Source organism: Microcaecilia unicolor, chromosome 11 (genome assembly GCF_901765095.1).
Source record: "Microcaecilia unicolor chromosome 11, aMicUni1.1, whole genome shotgun sequence".
Classification (NCBI taxonomy): Eukaryota; Metazoa; Chordata; class Amphibia; order Gymnophiona; family Siphonopidae; genus Microcaecilia; species Microcaecilia unicolor.
The window spans coordinates 53,539,582-53,562,912 of NC_044041.1; the positions used below are offsets into that span (position 1 = coordinate 53,539,582).

At 44.3% G+C, this 23,331-nt stretch overlaps 1 protein-coding gene across 15 annotated transcripts in view; it reads left to right on the forward strand.

Annotated features, from left to right (window-relative positions):
* Nucleotides 1–23,331, forward strand: part of FBRSL1 (fibrosin like 1) — an 808,371-nt gene that overhangs the window by 744,030 nt on the left and 41,010 nt on the right. For 14 of the 15 annotated variants that reach the window (XM_030220293.1, XM_030220286.1, XM_030220296.1 and 11 more), the window contains 2 exons: nt 13,674–14,061; nt 15,662–15,930. In XM_030220293.1, coding sequence (XP_030076153.1) covers nt 13,674–14,061; nt 15,662–15,930 — 657 coding nt within the window. The remainder of the gene's footprint in view (nt 1–13,673; nt 14,062–15,661; nt 15,931–23,331) is intronic. The other variant, XM_030220288.1, reaches the window with a different exon arrangement.

A 23,331-nucleotide genomic window follows, 5' to 3' on the forward strand; every position in this document is an offset into this window, starting at 1 on the left:
CCTCTACCCCGGAACAGGAAGTAACCTGTTCCGGGGCAGAGGGAGCTGCAGTGAACGAGCAAAGAAGTTTAGCGAACTCGGAGCAGGCGCGCGCTGCGGCACCCCCCAGCGGCGTGCGCCCGGGGAGGACCACCCCCATCGCCCCCTCCCCCTTGGTACGCCACTGCCTGTAGGTACTACAATAAAACATTCACATTTTGAGTTGACCTGATGGCTCAGTGGCACTGTGCCTATGGAGAGACCTGGTTTCCGTTCCCAAGAGGGCTCTTCTAATCCCCAAGCTAGCCACAGCCAAGGACACTGCAGCAGCAGCAGCATGACTCATGATTGCAGGATTCTGAAAGGAGGTATGGTGCTTACCCCACCCCCAAAGCCCTTATTAGAACTGAGCTAGGAAACAGCCTGGTCAAAAGTTATGGTTGTATTGTACCATTGTTTCTATTTGATGTACGTCTGTTATAAGGTTTTGATGCTTTTTTAGTTGTTTATTTGGATCAATAAAGATATATATATTAAAAAAAAAAATTTTAAACGAGAACCCTCTGACATTACAAACCTTTGTAGTTTTCAGTGACACAAAAGCAACTGAACTGCACAAAGTAAGCCCAAGATCTGGACTAGAGATGCATGAGGGGAATGTACTTGTAGCTTGGACAGGCCCTTGTTGGATGTTGTGCTTGATAGACCTTTAGTCTGACCCAGTATGGCAGAATATAGAGAATACAGCATTGTCACTGGAAGGCCAAAGCAAAGGTGGGATAGGAGGAGTGCTGTTAATCTCTGGATGCAATGAAACTGTGAGCTGTTCTTGGGTGGGTGGAAAGAAAAATGTAATGAAGCTGCTGTTACTACATTGAAGAATTCAGTTCTTTGTACTGAAGTGGAGTGGAGGAGTAACCTAATGGTTAGAGCAACGAACTGAGAACCTGGTTCAAATTCCACTGTGGTTCCTTGTGACCATGGGCAAGTCGCTAGCCCTCCATTGCCTCAGGTTCACTCAGATTGTGAGCCCTTCAGCCAGGGACAGAAGTATCTGCTGTACCTGAATGTTTACTAGTTCGATAGCTTTTGGTCTTGCAGGTGGTATATAAGAAATTAAATAAATAAAAGTTAAATAAATCATCACTCATTCTTATTGTGCCCAAAACCCAACTGCTGCACATCACATCATGATGAACCGTGGACACACATGAAAAGGTGTCCCTCAGAGCATGCCCTCTGGGGCTGCTTCCTCAGGGCTGGAGAAGTGTCCCAGCAGGGTAAATGAGTCCAGCAGCTCAGTTTATTAAAAGTGGCAGGTGCTTGTGCCTGCCAGCCAGGCCTGTCCTCAAGGGCTGATTGATAGTGACAGCTGCTCCACTGCGCTTCACATGGCACAGGATGATGTGAAGTGATAGACAGGTCTGCACAAAGAGAGCCAGCAACAGGAGCGTAATCTAGTCTGCTGCCTGCAGAAGGGTTCCCCTATTTCAGGGTTTCAGGAGATGGTCTAGAGAGCTGCACTTCTGTCCACTACTGTTAACCTTACAATATACTTCACTTGCATTTCATATGGATGCAGTGTCTGTAAACTCTGGGTTGCGTTGTTGTTTTTTTTTTAGTCAGGATTAATCATTTGGGAGGCCCTAAATAAGTGCATTAGACCCCCCCCCCCCACCCCCATCATAATGTAAAATTTCCACAAATGGTGCCCTGCATGGTTCTGACTGCATAGGAAAACTGGCAGAGGAAGAAGCAGCTGGTAAGAACTGCTGTTCGGTGACTCTTCCTGCCAACCGGTGGACGGTGCACATGAGCCAGGAGAATAGACAGACCCTGTAGCCATCTTTCTCCCCAATTCTTTCTGACAGCAAGTGACTTACCAGGGCAGAAACCTGCCATGGGAGCTATTGACTTAGCATATTTAAAGAGGGCCCTAGGCACGTGCCTGGTTTGCCTATGCTGTTAACCTGCCTTGATATTAGTTCCTAATTCATGTACGTATGAAGAGGCTCAGTAGTAGCAGTATATTCATTAGTTTAGCAAGTAGCTGGGTCATGAGGTTTGCTGAGCAGGTTAATCTGTATAGAAAAACAAGGCTGCAGACTAGAACTGAACAGCTGGGGTGGGGGGGGGGGGGATTAGAAAACCAGGACTGGCACTTTGATCCTAAGGTTTGAAAGTGGGATGGTACAGGGGGAGCAGGATGATTCTGTGAGGAAGGATGATTACTTCTGCTGTAGAAACCCCTTCTGGCATATGAAGGTGCTGAACTGTGGAGGAGATTCTCCTGCAGTCTTCTGAAAGCAGTTTATGCAGGAAAGGACTTAGGAATCTGCAGCATTATTGGAAGTATGAGGGAATAAAATTAACAGTAGGGCTGGTTCAGCTGCCGACCCAAATATATCAGACATTTATTACCACTGTGCCCCTAAAAAGCATCTATAGCCACAGCAGGGGTATGAATAACTTAAGATACCAGTCAAAGACAGTTTTTTAAAAATGGGCAATAGCAATAACACTCTTTCGGGTTTATTTTCGAAAGAGAAGGAAGCCCATCTTTCGACACAAATCGGAAGATGGACGTCCTCACAGGGTCATCCAAATCAGTATAATTGAAAGCCGATTTTGGACGTCCCCAACTGCTTTCCGTTACAGGGATGGCTGAAGTTCAAGGGGGCGTATCGGAGGCGTAGTGAAGGCGGGACTTGGGCGTGCCTAACACTAGGACGTCCTCGACCCATAATGGGAAAAAAAGGACGCCCCTGACGAGCACTTGGATGACTTTACCTGGCCATGTTTTTCTCATGACCAAGGCACAAAAAGGTGCATGAACTGACCAGATGACCACTGGAGGGAATCGGGGATGACCTCCTGTTACTCCCCCAGTGGTCACTAACCCCCTCCCACCCTCAAAAAATATCTTTCAGAATATTTTTTGCCAGCCTCAGATGTCATACTCAGGTCCCTGGAACAGTTTTAGTGGGTGCAGTGCAGTTCAGGCAGGCGGACCCAGGCCCATACCCCCCCTACCTGTTATGTTTGTGGAGGAAACAGCGAGCCCTCCAAAACCCACCAGAAACCCACTGTACCCACATCTAGGTGCCCCCCTTCACCTGTAAGGGCTATGGTAGTGGTGTACAGTTGTGGGTAGTGGGTTTGGGGGGGCTCAGCACACAAGGTAAGGGAGCTATGTACCTGGGAGCAATTTCTGAAGTCCACTGCAGTGCCCCCTAGGATGCCCGGTTGGTGTCCTGGCATGTCAGGGGGACCAGTGCACTAGAAATGCTGGCTCCTCCCATGACCAAAGGCTTGCATTTGGTTGTTTCTGAGATGGACGTCCTTGGTTTCCATTATCGCCAAAAATCAAAACGACCAAGTCTAGGGACGACCATCTCTAAGGACGACCAAAATTTCAAGATTTGGATGTCCCTGATCGTATTATCGAAACGAAAGATGGACATCCATCTTGTTTCGATAATATGGGTTTCCCCACCCCTGCATCGGGACGTTTTGCAAGGACGTCCTCATCAAAACTTGGACGTCCCTTTCGATTTTGCCCCTCTTTATATTCAATTAATAAAAAAGAGCTTCTAATGCCGTCCCAGGGATTCAGTTGTAGTTTCAAGCACCTCTGTGCACATGTTTCTGGTTCAGCTCCTGAATCAACAGGGGCTGCTGATGTTATGGAGATGGTGTTCATATCTTCGGTGGGGGGGGGGGGGGGGGGTTATTGAAGGGCAGAGTTTAACTATTCATTAAACTCTGCCCTTCCCAGAGGACAAGCAGTTACTTTTCCCATGTATATCTCAATATCAAACCATGGACTTCTCTTCCAGGAACCCATCCAAACCTTTTTTTTAAACCCAGATACACTAACCTCTGATACCACATCCTCTGGCAATGAGTTCCAGCATTTAACTATTTATTGAGTGAAAAAAATATTTCCTCCTACTCATTTTAAAAGTAGTACCATGTACTTCATTGAGTGTCCCCTAGTCTTTGTACTTAATGAAAGAGTAAAAAATTGATTCATGTTTACCCGTTCTACACCACTCAGGATTTTCTAGACCTCTATCATATCCCCCTTAGCTGTCTCTTTCCAAAGCTGAAGAGTCCTAACCTCTTTAGCCTTTCCTCATATAAGAGGAGTTCCATCTCCTTAACCATGTTGGTGTCCTTCTCTAAACCTCTTCTAATTCTGCTATATCTTTTGTAAAATATGGCAACCAGAATTGCGCATCATACTCCAGGTGTGGTCGCACCATGGAGCAATACAGCGGCATTATAATATTCTTTATCTTATTTTCTATCCCTAATAATTCCTAGCATTCTATTTGCTTTTTTGGCCTCCACCACATACTGGGCAGAAGTTTTCAGCATATTGTCTAGGATGACACGTAGATCTTTCTCATGGATTCTGACTCCTAGGGTGGAACCTAGCATCAAATAACTATAATTTGGATTATTCTTCCCAATGAGCATCACTTTGCACTTGTCCACATTAAATTTCATCTGCCATTTGGATGCCCAGACTTCCAACTTCCTAAGGGTCTTCCTGCAGTTTTTCACAATCTGCATGCATTTTAACAACTTTGAGTAGTTTTGTGTCGTCTGCAGATTTAATCAGCTCACTTGTCGTTCTCTTTTCCAGATCATTAGTGAATATGTTGAATAGCACCAGTTCAAATACAGATAAAATCTAGATACACTACATCAACTCACCTTTATCCACATGTTTATTCACACACTCAAAGAAATGAAGCAGATAGGTGAGGCAAGACTTCCCTTGCCTGAATCCATGTTGACTCTGACCCATTAAACCATGTTTCCCTATGTGTTCAATGATTTTTATTCTTTATAATAATTTCCACTATTTTGCCTGGCACTGAAGTCACCTGGTGTGTAATTCTCAGATCACCCTGGATCCTTTAAAAAAAAAAAAAAAAAATAGGCATTACATCGGTCACCCTCCAGTCTTCAGGTACTATGGATGATTTTAACAACAGCAGATCTGCAATTTCATATTTGAATTCTTTCGGCACCCTGGGGTTTATACCATCCCGACCAGGTGATTTATTACTATTTAATTTGTTGATTTGGCTCGATACATTCTTCCATGTTCACCAAGATTTCTTTAATTTCCCCTGCATCCGTCACCCTTGAAAACCATCTCTGGTACCGGTAGATCTCTTACATCTTCTTCAGTAAAGACTGAGGCCTAATGGTTAGTGCACAGTCTTTGATCGTGGCAACCTGGGTTTTATTCCCACTGCAACTCCTTGTGACCTTGGGCAAGTCTTCACTTAACCCTCCATTGCCCCAGGTACAAAAACTTACATTGTGAGCCCTTTAGGGATAGAGAAAGTACTTGCATATATTGTGTACAGCACTGCGTATGCCTAGTAGCGCTCTAGAAATGATTAGTAGTAGTAGTCTGTTGTGACTCTGTCCCCACTGAGTACCCGTTTTACACCTTGATGATCTAACAGTCCCATGGATTTCCTCACAGGCTTTTTGCTTCTGATATACTTGAAAAGTTATTACTATGAGTTTTTGCCTCAGAGGCAAGTTTCTCTTTATATTCTTTTTTGGCCTTCTTTAGCAATCTTTTGCATCTAACTTGCCAGTGCTTATATTGCTTCTTGTTTTCTTCATTTGGATCTTTTGTCCATGTTCTGAAAATTCTTTTGGCTCCTGTGACTATTAGCTCTACACTGATGCTATGATAAACTCAAAAGTATAAAATGCTTAAAAAAAAACTATTCCTTAAACAGGCTTTGCTAGATAAGCAGAGTAACAAAATAAAAACACTGAGATTACCTATTTAACTGTAAGTTTAACTTTCCCCAAGTGTAAAAGTAATTTCTCAGCAAATAACTTACCAGTGAAGTTCTGTCCTGCTCTGTAAGTGCTCTCACAGCATTTCTTGTGGACATGGATGAGAGTAGCCTGGAAGAGGGTTTTTAAACACCTGGGAGCTCACTCACATACAGTGAACTGAGCACAAGATGCCTGATACACAGTTTCAGGGCCATTGTGATACGGACTTCATGATGCACTTCCAGCACCCTCTTATTTTTTTTTTTTTGTTACATTTGTACCCCGCGCTTTCCCACTCATGGCAGGCTCAATGCGGCTTACATGGGGCAATGGAGAGTTAAATGACTTGCCCAGAGTCACAAGGAGCTGCCTGTGCCTGGTGGGAATCGAACTCAGTTCCCCAGGACCAAAGTCCACCACTCTAACCACTAGGCCACTCCTCCACTAGCAACATTCCATGTAGAAGCCTGCCCTTGCAGCCGTGCAGGCTTCTGTTTCTGTGAGTCTGACGTCCTGCACATACGTGCAGGACGTCAGACTCACAGAAACAGAAGCCTGCGCGGCTGCAAGGGCAGGCTTCTACATGGAATGTTGCTAGTGGTAGTGGAATACAACATTAACATTCCATGTAGAATCTCCAATAGTTGCAACATTCCATGTAGAATCTGAAATAGGGAAAGGGTAAGTGGGACTTGATATGCTGCCTTTCTGTGGGGTTTATATAGTATATACAGGTACTTATTTGTACCTGGGGCAATGGAGGGTTAAGTGACTTGCCCAGAGTCACAAGGAGCTGCCTGTGCCTGAAGTGGGAATCGAACTCAGTTCCCCAGGACCAAAGTCCACCACCCTAACCACTAGGCCACTCCTGTTACTTTTTTCTCATTTCCTCATTCAACAAAACGTTTTCCTCTTTTCTATCTCATGAAGTGAAAAGTACAAGAAATGTAATTAAGAAGAATTGCGGGTATGATATTTGGGCACAGACAGTGCTGTTGTGGCTTAGACTTTGACTCAGCATCTCTGGAAGGCAGGCTCCTTCCTGCCTTTGGAACAATCCCCAGGACCTTCACTTCCATTCAGGAAATTTCTCCCACTTCAAAGCAATACTTAAAGAAAGACCTTTTTTCTTTTCTGTTTCACTGTTTGTTTTTATTTAGTAGGGTTTTTATTTAAATTGGGGTTTGCCCCAGGTCATGGTGTGATTCCTGATCTAAAATATTCCTTTGTCTTTTGTATAGCTTACTTTTGATGTTCAGAGCCAGCTTACCTCACTGAAATGTTCTATACATAGTTTAATTTTTGTAAGAAAGAAAGACGTGAAATGCAAAATGAGGATACCAGCATTGAATGAAAACTAACAAAGTCCGCTTCACTATTAAAAAAGGGCTGTCCAGGCATTTCTGTAGCTTTAACTTGGGAGGTAAGGTACTGTAGCTAACCACTCCAACTTGAGAACAAGCAGCAGTATCCTCAGCTGTGGCACCCAGAAGAAGAGCATGTAGGGATGTTAGTGACCAGATGTAACCAAATCCAGTTTAGCTTTGATCCTTTGTAACTTGCAAAGCTTGAAGCATGCTACAGACCAGAGTTATGACAACCTACGTTTGACCTCTAACCACCATGGAAAGTCTTTCTTATTTATAGTGCTACAGGATGATGTACAATCTGAGTGGGGATGCGAAAGGGGGGGGACATGTGTCCTCTTTTGAGAGGACAAAATATGGTAACCCTAATCCAGTCACCATCTTGGTCCTGACTGTTACTTTAAACTGTGTTGCTATACAGAGGCCCACATGGTTCAAAGGAACAGTCAGGCCGATGACAGCAAAGGAAGAAAAAACAGCCTGATGTACAGCCATGAACCTCCTCTGCTTCATCACACCATCATTTCGAAACTATTGGGGTGCTAAATCCAGTAGAAATTACCTCTCCCTGGACACAGTCAAGGAGTTTGTTCAGTATTGGGGGTGCTTAAGTACCCACAAAACTGGCTCCTATAACCATCAGTGGGGCGAGAAGGATACATGTGATTTGTGCAATGGGGGTAAGGGGAGTGGCTAGAGAAGGGTGAATGTAGTTTGTGCCATAATGGGGGGATGGAGTGGCTGGAGAAAGGCGCATGGCATGTGCATGCCATGGAGGGGGACCTGGAGAAAGATGTATGGGGTGTGTATCATTGGTGAGGGAGGTGGTTGGAGAAAGGTGGACAATATGTGTCTGCCATGGGTGGGGGAGTTAGAGAAAGGTGGATGATGTGTGTATGTGTTTGTGCTATGGGGTGGAGAAGGGCTAGCGAAAAGGGGTGGGGTGTATCTGCCATGGGTGATGGGGGCTGGAGAAAGATGGATAGTGTGTAGGCCATGGGTGAGTAGAGAACTGGAGAAAGGTTAGGTAGAGCCTTGCTGGGAGGGACGGAGAAGTGGGGCAGTGAGTTCTGACAGGTGGGGAAAAAACTGTGGAATGCAGAGAGTTTCTGGAGGGTAGAGAACAAGTAAATTGAGGGGGGACAGGAGGAAAAAATAGAAGGTGTTTACCCTGGAGAAGAGGCAGAGAAAGCAAGGAGCTGAACTTACCAAGGGAAAGGAAGGGATACAGGCTAAGAGAGAGCTGGAGAAAGTGGAACCTGAGGGGGGGAACAACTGTGGGGGATGATTTCATGTCTGGGGAGGAGTCAGCCCTTATAATGGGGAAATTCTGCACAAGATAAATTACAAATACATTTGTACAGAATTTTCATTTTTTTTTTTTGCACAGAATTCTGCTAGGAGTAAAACTTAGAAACTTGGTTATTTCACACCGTCTATAATCACACTATTGCATAGCTTTCACCGACGTGGAGTGGGCCTCTTGTATGGAGGGAACTAATTGGATTTCATGGAACCTAAGAAAATGAGTGAGGTCCATTTGTTTTAATGAAAAACCATTGAATTAAATGGGAGGTCTAGGAGAGTGTGCACATTTCCCTTGAAAACGCAGTGGACTTAATAGGAATTAATTGAACACTGCAAGAATGGAAATTGAATTAAATTGAGAAGTAAACTGGCAATCAATGTAAATGAATTGAAATAACGTATATTATTGTGTCACTGTCTTTAGGTTTGATAGGTAATTATAGGAACTTTGATCACCAATATGTAATAAAGTGAAATGAAGAAAGACCAGGGATGAAAAAGTAGAGAGGAGTATAGCTGTTCGAACAGTGATCCAAGCAGGGGAGTAGCCAGACACCCAGTTTTGGGTGGACAGAAGAACTGCGCCCTGTTCCATAAGTGATTTTGTCTCTCCCTCTCTCGCCTACATGCCATATGATCTCTCAAACATCCCCCCTCCCCCGCATACCTTTTAAATAGCAGATTTCCACCAGCAGCAAGCAGTACCTAATACACACTGCTCATGTTGGCCCCACAGCCTTCCCTCTGATGCAGCATCCTGTTTCTGCATAGGCGGGAATGCATCAGAGGGAAGGCTGTGGGGCCGGTGCAAACAGTATATATCAGTCACTGCTCGCTGCAGGCGAAGATCTGCTATTTACAAGGTATGCAGGAGGGACAGTTGTTGGCAGTTTTCGGCTGGTGGGGCTTGGGGATCCTTGCCAGCCACATCATAGGTGTGCTGCTATTGGGTGGGCCTGAGCCCACTCGGGCCCAACCTTGACTACACCACTGGATCCAAGATACTTTTGCTATAGAGGGTTTTATTTGGCCAGAGTGATGGAATTCATCCCCACGAGGCTCTTCCTGGTGAAAACACCCTCATATACTGAACTGCCATCCTTCCTTGTGGACGCCCATTCCTTATGCCATCCTACTGCAGTTCCATGCTGTGTACATCTAACGTCTACGTTTTGCTAGTCTTGGCTTGTTCTAATTTGATTATTTCAGTACCATTGGGTGTCTCTTGCATGTGCAGCTGTGTAGGAAGGATACAGTTGAAAACTGGTACTGTACAACAGATGGAGCATAGTAATTCTCACAGTTTAGCATGTGTATGAATTAGGGATATGCTGCTCCATTTCATTTCATTTAGCTCTTGCTAAAATGTTTAGCTTGCTTCAAACCCATTTGAGAGCGAGTGAAATTGTTTTAATGTGCACTAAAATGAAATGACATGCAACAAACCAGAAACAGCTCTTACTGCCTACACAGCCCTGATGTGGATATGCGGGGGGGGGGGGGGGGGGGGGGGGGGGGGGGGGGGATCTTGTTTTGGTACACACAGCCTAGGAACCTGCATGGATGAATCTGACTGTAGTTGTAGCAGAATGGTGATTTGTTACATATTTTACATATACTTTCCTTGCTAAACAGCCAATTTTGACAAGGAAATATATATGTAAAATATGCCCCAATGTGTATTTAAGTACAAAATTACATATTGTAAGAGGGTGTTTCCACCAGTAATTCTGCATAATAGCAGCAGTATGTATTGAGATTTTTATCTCACCCAAGCGAGCTGTTGTGCGGAAGGTGTGTGGGTTTGGGTAACACGAACACTCATCTTAAAGCTGCACTACTGTTTAAGAAAAACACAGGGGCCAGTATTTAGAAGTATTTTGCTACCCTGATAAATGCTGCTGAGAGAGAGATTCAGCGACACTATCCAGATAATGCTATTGAGTATCTCTACAGACTGCTGTATCACTATCTGAATGAATATTGCCAAGGTGAAGACACAATTTACCCAGATAGCAACAGTTTTCAGCACCACTGTCTGGATAACTCAGGGCGGTAAATTAGTTGTCCTAAGCGTGATCAAAATGCCGGCTGATTATTGCCTGTATCCAGAGAGTTCCAGCACCTCATTGCTCCATCTGGATATTCAGTGGCATTCTCTGGATACTACCTCTGAATATCTGAATGGGGTTTTTTTGCCTGCAGCAGTGGGCATAAATGCTGACCACCATGAGCTCAATGCTGGAGGGAAAGTTTAAAGCAAACTGAAAAACCAGCATCTGCGGAGCAGTTGGTGGGGGGAGTGGGGAGGGTAGTCACCTGACATGCTGAGCTGGGCTCCTTTTCTTCATGAATTATGGATAGCGTTATACTCCAAGGAGAGACCTCTCATGCCCTTTGCCACTCCTGCAGTCTGCATGTGTTTTCCATTTTCCTGTTCTCAGCGCAGTGGGATCTTTCTAATAAGAAACATTTCATTTGTTGTCTGCTGGTTAAACTTGTTACTTCCCTAGGGATTTTTTTTTTTTTTTAGAGGGAAGGGGAGGGATCATGCTTATAGTGTGCAAGCCACACAGAATATCCTCCCCCATACTGATGCTTATTTTATTTATTTATTTATTGCTTCTACTGAAGCAATTTATATCACATGAAGAATATTGATAAAATACAAATAACATAAAATATGAAAATCATATAAGCAAATAATTCAATAAAATAATAACCTAGGCTATAACAGTAAAAATCAGTTTAATTCAAAGCCAGATGGCACAATCTTACCTTTACCTGTTTGCAGAAAGCTTACATAGTCATCAGTAAGTCTGAACCTCATAAGGGACAAAATGGATCAGCAATTGAGAATTTAATGAACAAGTTTTGCTGATTTAAAAAAAAAAAAAAAAGTAAACAGCACTAGTATGTCTGCATAAAATAATCTCATCTGCTGTGCACTGGGTCACTTTTCACAAGCACAGTATACACAACATGTGCCGACTGAGAACGTATATAACCTCATTCTTTCATGTATGACCGGGCGGACAGTAGGAACAAGATTCAGTTGCAATCATCTCGGAGCCCAAAAATATAGTAGGCCTACCAACCAGTAATAAGATTCCAAATTATGCAAGGTTTTAAACACTGAACATTAGCAACTTGAATTTTACTCACTAGTCAGTCGATAAAGGGTAAATCACATAGCAGCCAGGATGCTGGGTCCCTTGCCCTTGGACCCCCTACAAATCTTGCTGTGGTATTTCAAAAAAATTAACAGTTTTAAAAATTTTGTCAGCAACAGTTAAGGCCTGAACAACACCACTAGTCACAGCTGAGACTTGAGCATGCATCCTTACAGAAGAGTCCAACCAGATTCCAGACTGAATTTCTACATGGACGATCTTGCCTGTTTAACTGGATCAAAAGATCAAGATCTTTATCTTGAAAGCCCACCTATAAGACCGTAGTCTCCCTAACATTCAAACTGAGCTTATTAGCCTTTCACCAGTTTGAAATGTCAGCAAGACCTTGATTGATGTCATTCATCTCCTAAAACCCTTTATGTCTAACTGGGAAAATTAGTCTGAATATCATACAATATCAACATGCAAAGTAGCACTGTAAAACATACTTAAAAGCAGAGAAGACTGTGGTTTTGCCCAGTGGGGTAAGCAAAAGGGCAAAACCCATTAAGAGGAAAAGAACAAGAGCCACTACAGAACTCAGCCTGCCAAGCCTGCTATCCTCAGCCAGTTGACCAAAACAATGTGGTCTACTATACTGAAGGCAACAGATCCACAAAAACATCTCACCCATATCAAAATCCCTATGTAGATTATCGACAACAAAACCAACAATGTATCCATACTGTAGGTCCCATGGAACCCTGATTGTAAACTATCTAGGTAACCTGACTATAATACATCTTGATCTGGTCCCTGTTTTGGGGAGATACTCATAATCCTCATCAGCCTGTCCAAAGTTCCTTCATCCCCAATCAGGGATGATGAACAATCATCCAGTTGCTACCGTGTTGCCTATTGCAACCCCACTTCTGACTGCACCCCCTCATCAACGTACACTTAAAGAACACTCCCTCTGTATTGCTAACTGCTCCAACACAAATCTGTTGACACTACATCAAACTCCCCATGAATCAACATTTTATTCTTAGAGAAAGATGCAAACAAATTACAAACTGATACAGAGCGATCCGTAGATAAAATAGGCAAAGGAAATGATACAAATGGTTGAACTATCCTGATAATGCCTTTGGCTTATTCAATGACTACTCAGATATAGAAAACAAATTCCTCTTCGTTTCCTTAATTGCCTTTGGATATCCTGTAGTAGATTTCCTATATGCTAACCCAGCATCCTCCAACCGGTTTTTATGCCAAGCACACTCTTAACTCTGTCTCCAGAATCCTCAGCTCAGAAGAAAACCAAGGAGCTGTTTCCTGTCTGACTGCTATACACAAAACATTTTACTCCTGGGAAAATACTGCACATCTGTCGGTGTGGGTGGCTGTCCTTTATCTCTTCTCCCTTCCCTGTATAAATCATAGTGGTAAGAGAAGGTGATGAATGGCTGTTCTTTAGACAGACTTCCCCCCAATAGTAGCTTTCTGCAGCCACCTAATAAAGAATTTACAGCGGCCTCTACTTTCTGATGGCTTTCATAAGGCAACATCAGAAAGGAAAAGACTTCTGATGGTGATGTGTTGTTGGGGAATTAATTTTTTACTTCTTTGAAAGGTATCTGTGGCTGAAGTTGTAGGGATCTCCTGCTTACAGAGCTGCCTCAGGTTGACTATAGAATTCTTAGTTTGGTGCTCTCAGGTTTAGATGGTCAACAAGAGAGAAGAATTGCATCTGTTAACCTATTAGAGGCCGATACTAATGTGCAAAAGCTGCATTGTGTGTGTGTGATAACTTGGTAACACCTGTATGTTTGTCGGATTCTCATGGAGCATCTCAGGGGATTCAAAAAAACATGTACTCATACTGAAATTCTTCTGCCAAGTTTGAGTTGCACTCTGTTGTGCTTGTGAATAGTGATCCAGTGCACAATACATGATGTTTACGTCTTTAAAATCAGCAAAAAGCCTTGTTCATTAAAACAATACTGTTTTCATCAGATCAGTGATTGAGTCACCTTGTTATAAAACTTTAGGAATTAATGGCTGAATCAATGTTTTCCAGGTCTACCCACGAATGACAAGTGTGAAACGAAAGCCATCATTGTCCCCAAGGTGTCTGGGCTGGAGCGCAGCCAGGAGCTGAGCACAGAAGTGGGCTGTGTACGGCCAGTCCACAGCCCACCACCCAGTGCCACCGTTGTGACATCTGCCTCATTTGTGCCCATTCCCAGCACCCGAGCCAGCCCTGTAGTGAAAAAGGAGCCAGCAATCCCAGCACCAACGCCGCCACGGCTCACACCACAGCCGCAGCCTCGCCCCCAGTCTCGACCTCAGTCTCAGCCCCCATCTCAACTGCTGCTCCCCGAACTTCGGCCCCAGCCTTCAAACCACATCCTTCCTCACCTTGCTTACCAAGGGCATCAGCCTCTCAACGGATTCAACAACATCAGGTAGGATAACACTACAGCCTAGTCTGATACAGTGGGGCAACACAGCCCTAGAGTAGATAAGTGGCATTGCAGCTAAAGAGAACTACATTATGGTGTGAATTCTACAGCTTGTCTAAACATAGCACAGAAATCCAAGTTATTTACCTGTAGCAGGTGTACTCCATGAACAGCACAATACAAGCGCTCACATCATGGGTGATGTGATTGACAGAGCCTGTGCACAGGAAGCTACTCCAGATTATTATTTTTTTTAATTGTATTTTCAAGTGTCAATACAGAGAAAAAGAAAAATGATCATGTTAATATACAAAAACAACTTAGTCAAGGAAAAGAGTCCAACGTATGATGACCATACAGTTCAGAAAGGAACTAAACCTTTTGAGCTCTCTCATCATGCATACACATCCTAAGTCTGCTTATATAAACTTAAAAGAAGATAGGGGGCATCCAACTTCAGGGATTTACATTGATTTCTGCCACTATGATGTATACCTGCTTTTTCTTCTACACATTTACTCCTCTGTGATTAGTCTTCCCCTTCTCTTTTCTCCAGCATTTACTACTACTACTACTTATCACTTCTATCAAGGCATCTCTCACCTATGTCAGATCTCCTTGTTCACTGTTCCTTCTAGTACTTCCACGAGGTCCTCTCCACATCCTCATTCCTTTGTTCTTCCCTTCCCTTTCCTTGCTTCCCCAACTTCCCTTCTTATCGCTCTCATCTTCTCTGTTCTCGTAGCCAGTTTAACAATGATGTTGGACCATGCTGGCAATACAATCGGAGCAACTGCCTGGAGAGCAGGCAGATAGTGCTGGGCTCTCGGGCTCTCTTCCACTCCTGCTCCAAGTTCCTTACCTAGGGAACATACTGAGGGCCAACAGGCTGCAGGAGGGATGGGAACAAGAACACACTAGAGAAGCATTATTTGTTTTGGCTGCTGGGTTGGAACGGTTGTCTTGCTGCTGGGTTTTTACAAGTGAACCAAACCAGAGTTGCTGAGGGTAGTGTGACTCGTGGTCTACAAGAAACACCTCAGAGGGCTGGATATGGCATCCTTGGATGAGAAGTTAGAGGCCAGTGAGAAAACAAAGCCCATTCAGTTTGTCACCAAGTTCATGTGATTCCTCCCAATGATCAAAGCATATGAATGTGTAAGAAAAGGCTTAATTTTACAATATTTTGGGCTAATATTTAAACTTTACGGGCATCATTTAAACATACACTTGGATATCATCACTGACTATCAAGGTATAACAGCCACCACTGACAGTTTCTGAAAAATAGTGATATTCAGCTATTTTGTTGCTTCAAGTTATTTGGATGTTACCACTATCCAGGTGATCTGCCCCATAACCCAGACTCCACCCCTGGCTCAAACCAGCATTTTCTGGATTATGTCGAGGCACTCCGTATACATTTTCAATGCCATTATCCAGATAACGCTGCTGAAAATTAATGTCTTGTCCCAGTCAGTGCTAAAATTGGGCCCTCTGACTTTTATTGTTTCTGTTTCTTGTTGTCTTTGTTGATGTGTCTTTTTATGACCCTTTTTACTAATGAGTTCTGTATTCTCTCTTCCTTTTTTACTCTCTAAAGCAGGAGCAGCAGTGCCAGCAGCACAGCAAGCCTCAGCCTCCCCAGACACCTTGCCCCCTCCCCCCAGGTTCCTCCTCATCCCTCTTCTGGTCCAGGCTTACCCCTCTCCATCTCTAACCTTGCTACCTCACAGTTCCCTCTCAGATCTCAAACCCAGCACTCACACCATCCGGCCATGTTTGCTCCCCCTCCCACGTTACCACCTCCACCAGCATTACCCACCAACAGCCTTGTGATACCTGGCCATCCGGCAGGAACAGGCTACTCAGGTAAGTCCCATCTTCCAGACCTCACTGTGCTAGTGGAGAGATTGTAGAGGAGGAAGGGAGGGAGGGAGGAAAGAAAGGCCAGGGACAATTAGGAGCTATCTCTCTAAGCTATTAGCCAGTCTAGGTGGGTGAAAGTAGTTCTATTTTACAGACTAAAGTTGAGAAAGGTGTGTCCTCTCAAGACTCATGAAGGTCTCATGTGAACTGAAAAGTTGGCTTTGTGGAACAACTAAATGTTTCTTCTTGATTTCAGGTATCTATTTTAAGTAGTTCTTATGAACGTTGGACTCATTACGCTTTTTAGCAACACCTAGGATAATTTATAGGTTTTCTGATATTTATGTGGTTTCGAGTGGCACAGGAACTTTCTATCCTGGTATTAAAAGAAACGATGATAATATAGGTCACCAATATTACTGCATGTATACAATTACAAAAGTCAGGAAAAGAGAAGCATATATGGGAATCTAGCATCATATCCTTTTATTTATTTAAAACATTTTCTAGACCTCTTCCCTAGCTTCACCCAACACGGTTTATAATAAAAACATAAAACAATCCCATAAAGCAGTGGTTCTCAAATCTGGGAAAGGCTAAAGCGGCTAGGGCTCTTCAGCGTGGAGAAAAGACGGCTGAGGAGAGATATGATAGAGGTCTATAAAATAATGAGTGGAGTGGAAAGGGTAGACGTGAAGCGTCTGTTTACTCTTTCCAAAAATACTAGGACTAGGGGGCATGCAATGAAGCTACAAAGTAGTAAATTTAAAACGAATCTGAGGAAATCTTTCTTCACTCAACGTGTAATTAAACTCTGGAATTCGTTACCAGAGAATGTGGTAAAGGCAGTTAGCTTAGCGGGGTTTAAAAAAGGTTTGAACGACTTCCTAAAGGAAAAGTCCATAGACCATTATTAAAATGGACTTGGGGAAAATCCACTGCTTATTTCTGGGATAAGCAGTATAAAATGTTTTGAACTTTTTTGGGATCATGCCAGATATTTGTGACCTGGATTGGTCACTGTTGGAAACAGGATGCTGGGTTTGATGGACCTTTGGTCTGTCGCAGTATGGCAATACTTACGTACTTATGTACTTATGACCTGGAGACACCCAGACAGTCAGGTTTTCAGGATACCCACAATGAATATTCATGAAAGAGATTTGCATGTACTGCCTCCACTGCATGCAAATCTATCTCATGAATATTCATTGTGGGTATATTGAAAACCTGACTGACTGGGGTGCCTCCAGGACCAGGTTTGGAAACCACTGCAATAAAATGCAAAAGAACTATAAAATAAAAGCGTAATTATAAACCATAGCATTAGACAAGACCCATAAACCAAATATATATATGTAGTTTGTGTAAATATTTTAATAAGCAGTGATCAGATTTCTATCAGAGGACATATATATGTTTACTATATATGTCAAAATGTTTTGGCAAAACTGTAACTCACTTAAAACAACATTTTTAATCTATATATATAAAGCAGATGCGTGTGTTTGTTTGTTGTGTCCAAACTCCTTCAGCCTCCGAAGAGCTACGGCCACCAAACCCAGCATGCAGACTCTACCCGCCGTTACAGAGGTTATTGTGTAGTTTGAAGCAATTTGGTTCACGGGGAAAGGGAGCAATACCTCCATCCGATAAATGAATAGGCTGCAGATTGGAAAGTTCTTTCCTGCTGTTGCTAAGCGACAAACTGCTTTCTTGCTGTTGCTAAGCAACAATATGGTTGGGACAGGGACAGGGTGAGGGACTCAGAGACTGATGGGGAGAAACATGGACAGCTTCTGTTCAGGTGTCCCTTTCTCATTCTCTAAATACCCTCTTCCCTAACAATTTCAGTACAAGGGAGGTTCAGAGACTGGTGGGAACAGGGTAGGGAGAGAGTATTGGGATAAGGCTGGGAAAAGCGTGTGTATGTGCATGAATTCACTACCCCCTCCCAAGTCAATGAGATGAGACAGACTATTAAGCGACAACCTGAGGGGTTGGGATGCTGTTATAGAGACTGCTTTGGACAGGGTGAGGGCTCAGAGACTGGTGGGGAGAAACATGGACAGCAGCTGTGCAGTTGTCCCTCTCTCATTCTCTTCCCTAACAATTTCAGTACAAGGGAGGTTCAGAGACTGCTGGGAACAGGGTAGGAAGAAAGTAGTGGGTTCAGGTTGGGAAGTGTGTGTATCTGCATGAATTCACTACCCCGCCAGGGGAATCCTCGAAAAGGGTGGGAAACTGTATTTCAATATGCCCTTGAAAAGAAGGCTGTGTATTGACAGGAAAATGGTGAAAGCCAAATGGCAGGCATTTGTTAGATTGAAAGTAACAACTAATCAAGAAAATCAACCTAAACAAATTGATCAGAAAAGAAAGGTTAGCGCTAGGTACGGATTCAGTCTCCACATTTTCTAATTTAAGGGAGTATTAAACTCAATGTCAATGTCACCCTTTATCACACACTCCTCAGCAAAACACCACAGTCACACTCAGCCATTCTCACACACCCCACAGCAAAACAACCCTAATCACACATCACAGAATAGGACACTCCCACTCACCCCTCAGTACCACATCCCCACTGACACTCACCCGTTCTCACATACCCCAGAGGAGCACACCTCCACACACACTCACTGAACAGCATACTAATGTTATTACATGCAAATAAACCTTACTTTTTTAAATTACAAAGTACTAACCTATCAGTAAGCAATGCCAGCAGGGACAGCTAGTGTATTTATGTATTGATACATCAAACTGTTAGCAACAATAATATTCTTATTAATAATGTTACTAAGGGATATCATACTAGAAACCCGTTCGATGTCTGCTAATACAGTTCAAAATACGGATACTTTTAATCATCTACCCACATGGACTCCGAGAATGGTGGGATTCAGCAACAAAAATGAATTCCTTTTTCATGTAAGGCCACACATAAGGGAGTAAAACACTTCCTCTTTTCTTGCAGAGAGGTAGAGTATCCTTGAAAATTTTTAATAGTGGTACCCTCGTGTTGAAGAGTGACTCTCTTCTGGCAGTACCCACGGAGGATGTCAACCTTGTGGATTTAGTTATGAACTTTCAGGGTCACCACACACAGTCTCCTTTGGCACTCCTGCACGCTACCTACATGGTGCACGTGCTCCAAGCAAAAGGCCCTGGCGTTATCAGAAAGGGCAAACTCTTTAGCAAACCTGTTTTCTTACACGGTCACCAAACATCACTCTGGTACCTGCTCAGGAAAGCCCACCAAGCGGAGGTTGCTACATTAGAAGTGATTCTCCAAATCATTAATTTTAGCTGGCTGCTCCCTGACTTGCCACTCCAAAACTGTTACACGCCCTTCTTCATGCAAGTAAGTGTCCTCGATAGGATTACTCTGCACCTGGTGGTGATGGTTTCTCTGGGGAATTTTATAAGTGTTTGCAAGTTCAGCAAATACGGCCCTTCATAGGTTATTATAATTCTGTGGTGCTATGAGCTAAGCAGCAGTCGGTTGCTTGGGCTCCGGAACCCTCACCCGCAATTTGCATAAATTAACGATTGCAGTCGAAATATCTTTTCACAGCGAAACATGTGAACCCCACATGGATAGATATCTCCGCAGCACACCCGCGACAAAGGCTCCGAAGACCACTAAAAAAGAGAAAATCAAAGTCGCGGTCGGCGAAAACAAAATGGCGGACGGCGCACACGAGGCTCCAGTGGTGTTCTCGGAGGTGCAGCTAGAACAACTCACCTCCGCAATGACAAGAGCGTGGGAGCCGAAATGGGCAGCGCTTGACAGAAAGCTGGAAGGGATCCAAACCGCGCTGGCAGGTCTGCAAACCCGCGTGAGCGACGAGGAAGTGCGAATAGCGGCGATGGAGGATGAGGCGCGTGCATACGGGCCGGATATAACCAGTTTACAGCAGCAGATGGAAACGCATGCCTCTAAGTTGGAAGATCTGGAGAATCGCTCCCGCAGAAACAATATACGTCTGGTGGGACTCCCTGAATCGCTCCCGGAACGTAATCTGGAGGTATGGCTGGAGATGTGGCTATCGAAAGAACTGGCCCTAACAGATTCTATGGGGCCAGTGGTGGTGGAACGGGCCCACCGAGTGGGGAGAAAGATGGAGACGCAGGGAATACCCCGAGTGGTGGTAGCCAAGCTGTTAAACTACAGGCACAAACAAGAAATCTTACAGGGCTTTCGCATGAAGAGAGAGACTTTCAAGTATAACGGGAGGAACGTTTTAATATTCCAAGATTTCTCAACTGAGGTGCAAGCAAAGCGTAAGCAGTTCCACCCACTATGCACTGCGTTAATCAACAAAAAAATCCGTTTTGCCCTACAATATCCAGCACAATTAAAGGTGCAGCTACAGGACCAATGGCATACGTTTCCGACAGTGGAGGCCGCACGGAAATTCCTCCGGGACAAAGATATCACGGGAACAGGACAAGAACACGATAACAGGCCCTAACATAGAGGGGGCACAAAGTTTGGACTGTACGTGAGTAGAGAGAAAAGCAATCTACACATATTTGAACATGGAGGGTGGGGGTCACTAGCTGAAAAGCGTGATTCAGTTCCATAACTAGGTGAGGCCTAGAATATGGAAAGGGGGGTTGATAAAAGGAAGCATGGGAGGGTGGGTTTGGGTGGGGGGAAGGGTAGTTGGAATGGGAGGTTATTAAATATCACCAGATTAAACGTGCAAAGAAGATGGAGATATATGAAGTTAGTTGATGCAGGTACACACACGGGAGATCAGCTGATAACGGGGAGAAGTCAAATAGATGGGAAAGGAGCTCAGGGGTTGGTCGCGGAGGCAGTTTTAGAAACATCATGCCAGCACGGATAATATCGTGGAACGTGGGGGGGATTAGCACCCCCACAAAACGTTACAAGATCTTGCAAGCGCTGCGAAGGCATAAAGCAGATATAGCTTGTCTACAGGAAACGCGGCTGAATGGCCAGGAGCATACTAAATTGAAAAAGACCTGGGTGGGAGAATGTTATGCAGTAGCTGCACAGGGGAGGAGAGGGGGCCTGGCGGTCTTGATTAGGAAAGGGCTCTCGTGTAAAGTAGATGTGTTAACTCAGGGCGGACAGGGGAGGTATCTTATTTTGAAGATCTGGATACAAGGAGTGGAGTTTATATTGGTAAATGTATACGGCCCTAATGGGTATGTACCCGGTTTTTATGCGGCCCTGGGAAGCGCCTGTTTGCAGTATAGAGAGGCAAAATTGATAGTGGTTGGGGATTTCAATATGGCCTCAGACCCTGAGATGGATACCTCGAGCCCCACCTCTCCACATTATCAAGGACAAAGGCGTAAAGATTTCAGTGCCTTCCGGAGAATGTTGGGGTTGGTGGATGCCTGGAGAATCCTACACCCTGGGGATAGAGAATACACTCATAGATCACGGGCGCATGGCACATTAGCCCGTTTAGATTACATACTGTTGGAGTCTACCATGTTCCCCTGGGTGCAGGCCGCAGAGGTGGGTCCCGAGGAAGTCTCGGACCATGCGCTGGTGTGGCTGGATATTGCTGTTCCGGCGGATAGGGAAGGGGGTAAGGGATGGCGGTTCCCGGCATATTTGCAAGGAGATGTGCGATTTCAGACATATCTGCAAGAGAAATGGGACACATATATTACTTATAATGGGGTTCATACAGAAACACAACCGGTGCTGTTTTGGAATGCTTCCAAGGCAGTGATACGGGGAGATATTATCGCGTACTGTAGTGCCCGGCGCAAACGACAACAAGCTAGTATTTTACATTTAGAGAAACAATTTCAGAGGGCTAGACGTACACACATGCGCAAGCTCACTCCTGAGTCATTAGAAAGATTGAGGGCGGTGCAGGTGGCGTTGAACACCCTTCTGCATGAACGGGAGACACGATCTGCTATATACTACAAATATAAGTTAAGTAGATTTGGGAATAAAGCAGGTCCCTTGTTAGTAAGAGTGATTAAGACCTGGGGGGGATCTAGGGCTATTGTAGCGGTAAAAAATCAGGCGGGGTCATTGGTTAATTCTAGGGAAGAGATTGCACAGATATTTGATGAGCACTATGCCAAGCTATATGCAGCCGGGCCAACAAGCGAAGTACAAATAATAGAGCAATATTTGAGGAAAGCTGGCTTGGATAGGTTGACCGAAGAAGAGCAAGAGGGATTAAATGCTCCTTTGACCTTAGAGGAATTGAAAAGAACGATTAAGGGGTTAAAGCTCAGATCGGCCCCGGGCCCGGATGGTTATACGGGGGAATACTATAAAATGCTGGCTCCGGAAGCGTTGGTTTCCTTGTTGGAATATTACGAGGGTGTAATAGATGCGGGCCAGTTCCCTCCATATGCAAATCAGGCTTTGATTACACTAATTCCCAAGCCGGGTAGGTCACCAGACAGAGCAGATGCATACAGGCCGATATCACTACTTAACGTAGATATTAAAATCTTAGCCAAAGTGATGGCCGAAAGACTAGCTGACTGCCTACCTCGCTTGATAGGTACTGAACAAGTAGGGTTTGTGAGAGGTCGACAATCTACCCAAAATGTTCGCAGATTACTTTTGGCAATGGCAGTGTGCATAGAGAAAGCTGAGCCGGCTTGGATACTCAGCCTAGACGCGGAAAAAGCGTTTGATCGGGTGCAATGGGGTTACCTGTTTCAGGCGCTTGAACATATGGGTATTACTAGCAAGTTTCTAGAAATAATTAAGGTTCTTTACTGTCACCCCACGGCGCGAGTGCTGGTAAATGGCCTGAAAGGTAGTGAATTTGAAATAGAGCGGGGCACGAGGCAAGGTTGCCCCCTCTCTCCCCTGCTGTTCATCCTGGCATTGGAGCCTCTACTGCGCACGCTGAAAGCAGAACAAACAGTTGAAGGGGTCCAGGTGGGGGAGCAGTCAATAAAAGTGCTGGCATATGCGGACGATTTGTTGCTAACGTTGACCAACCCACAAAGATCTACAGAGGTCCTATTAGAACATATTAGGCAGTATGGTCATATATCAGGATTTAAGTTAAATTTATCAAAATCAGTGGTACTGCGGATAGGGCATGCGGGGGAGGGGGGAGTAAGGGGAGGGCAGATACCTTTCCAGATAGCTCAAGGTAAATTTAAATATTTGGGAGTCCTGGTTTCCGCAGAGAGGAGGGAACTCTATGATCTTAATATACAAAGACTGCTAACGGATACAAGAAATAGTCTACAAGCATGGACAACATTGCCTCTCTCTTTGTTGGGCAGAATAGCCTTATACAACATGATCATTGCCCCGAGGTGGTTATACGTCCTACAAACAATGCCGTTATACCTGAACAAGAAAGACGAGAAAGAACTGGACAGAATGATTCAGCATTACTTGTGGCGGGGCAAAAAAGCTCG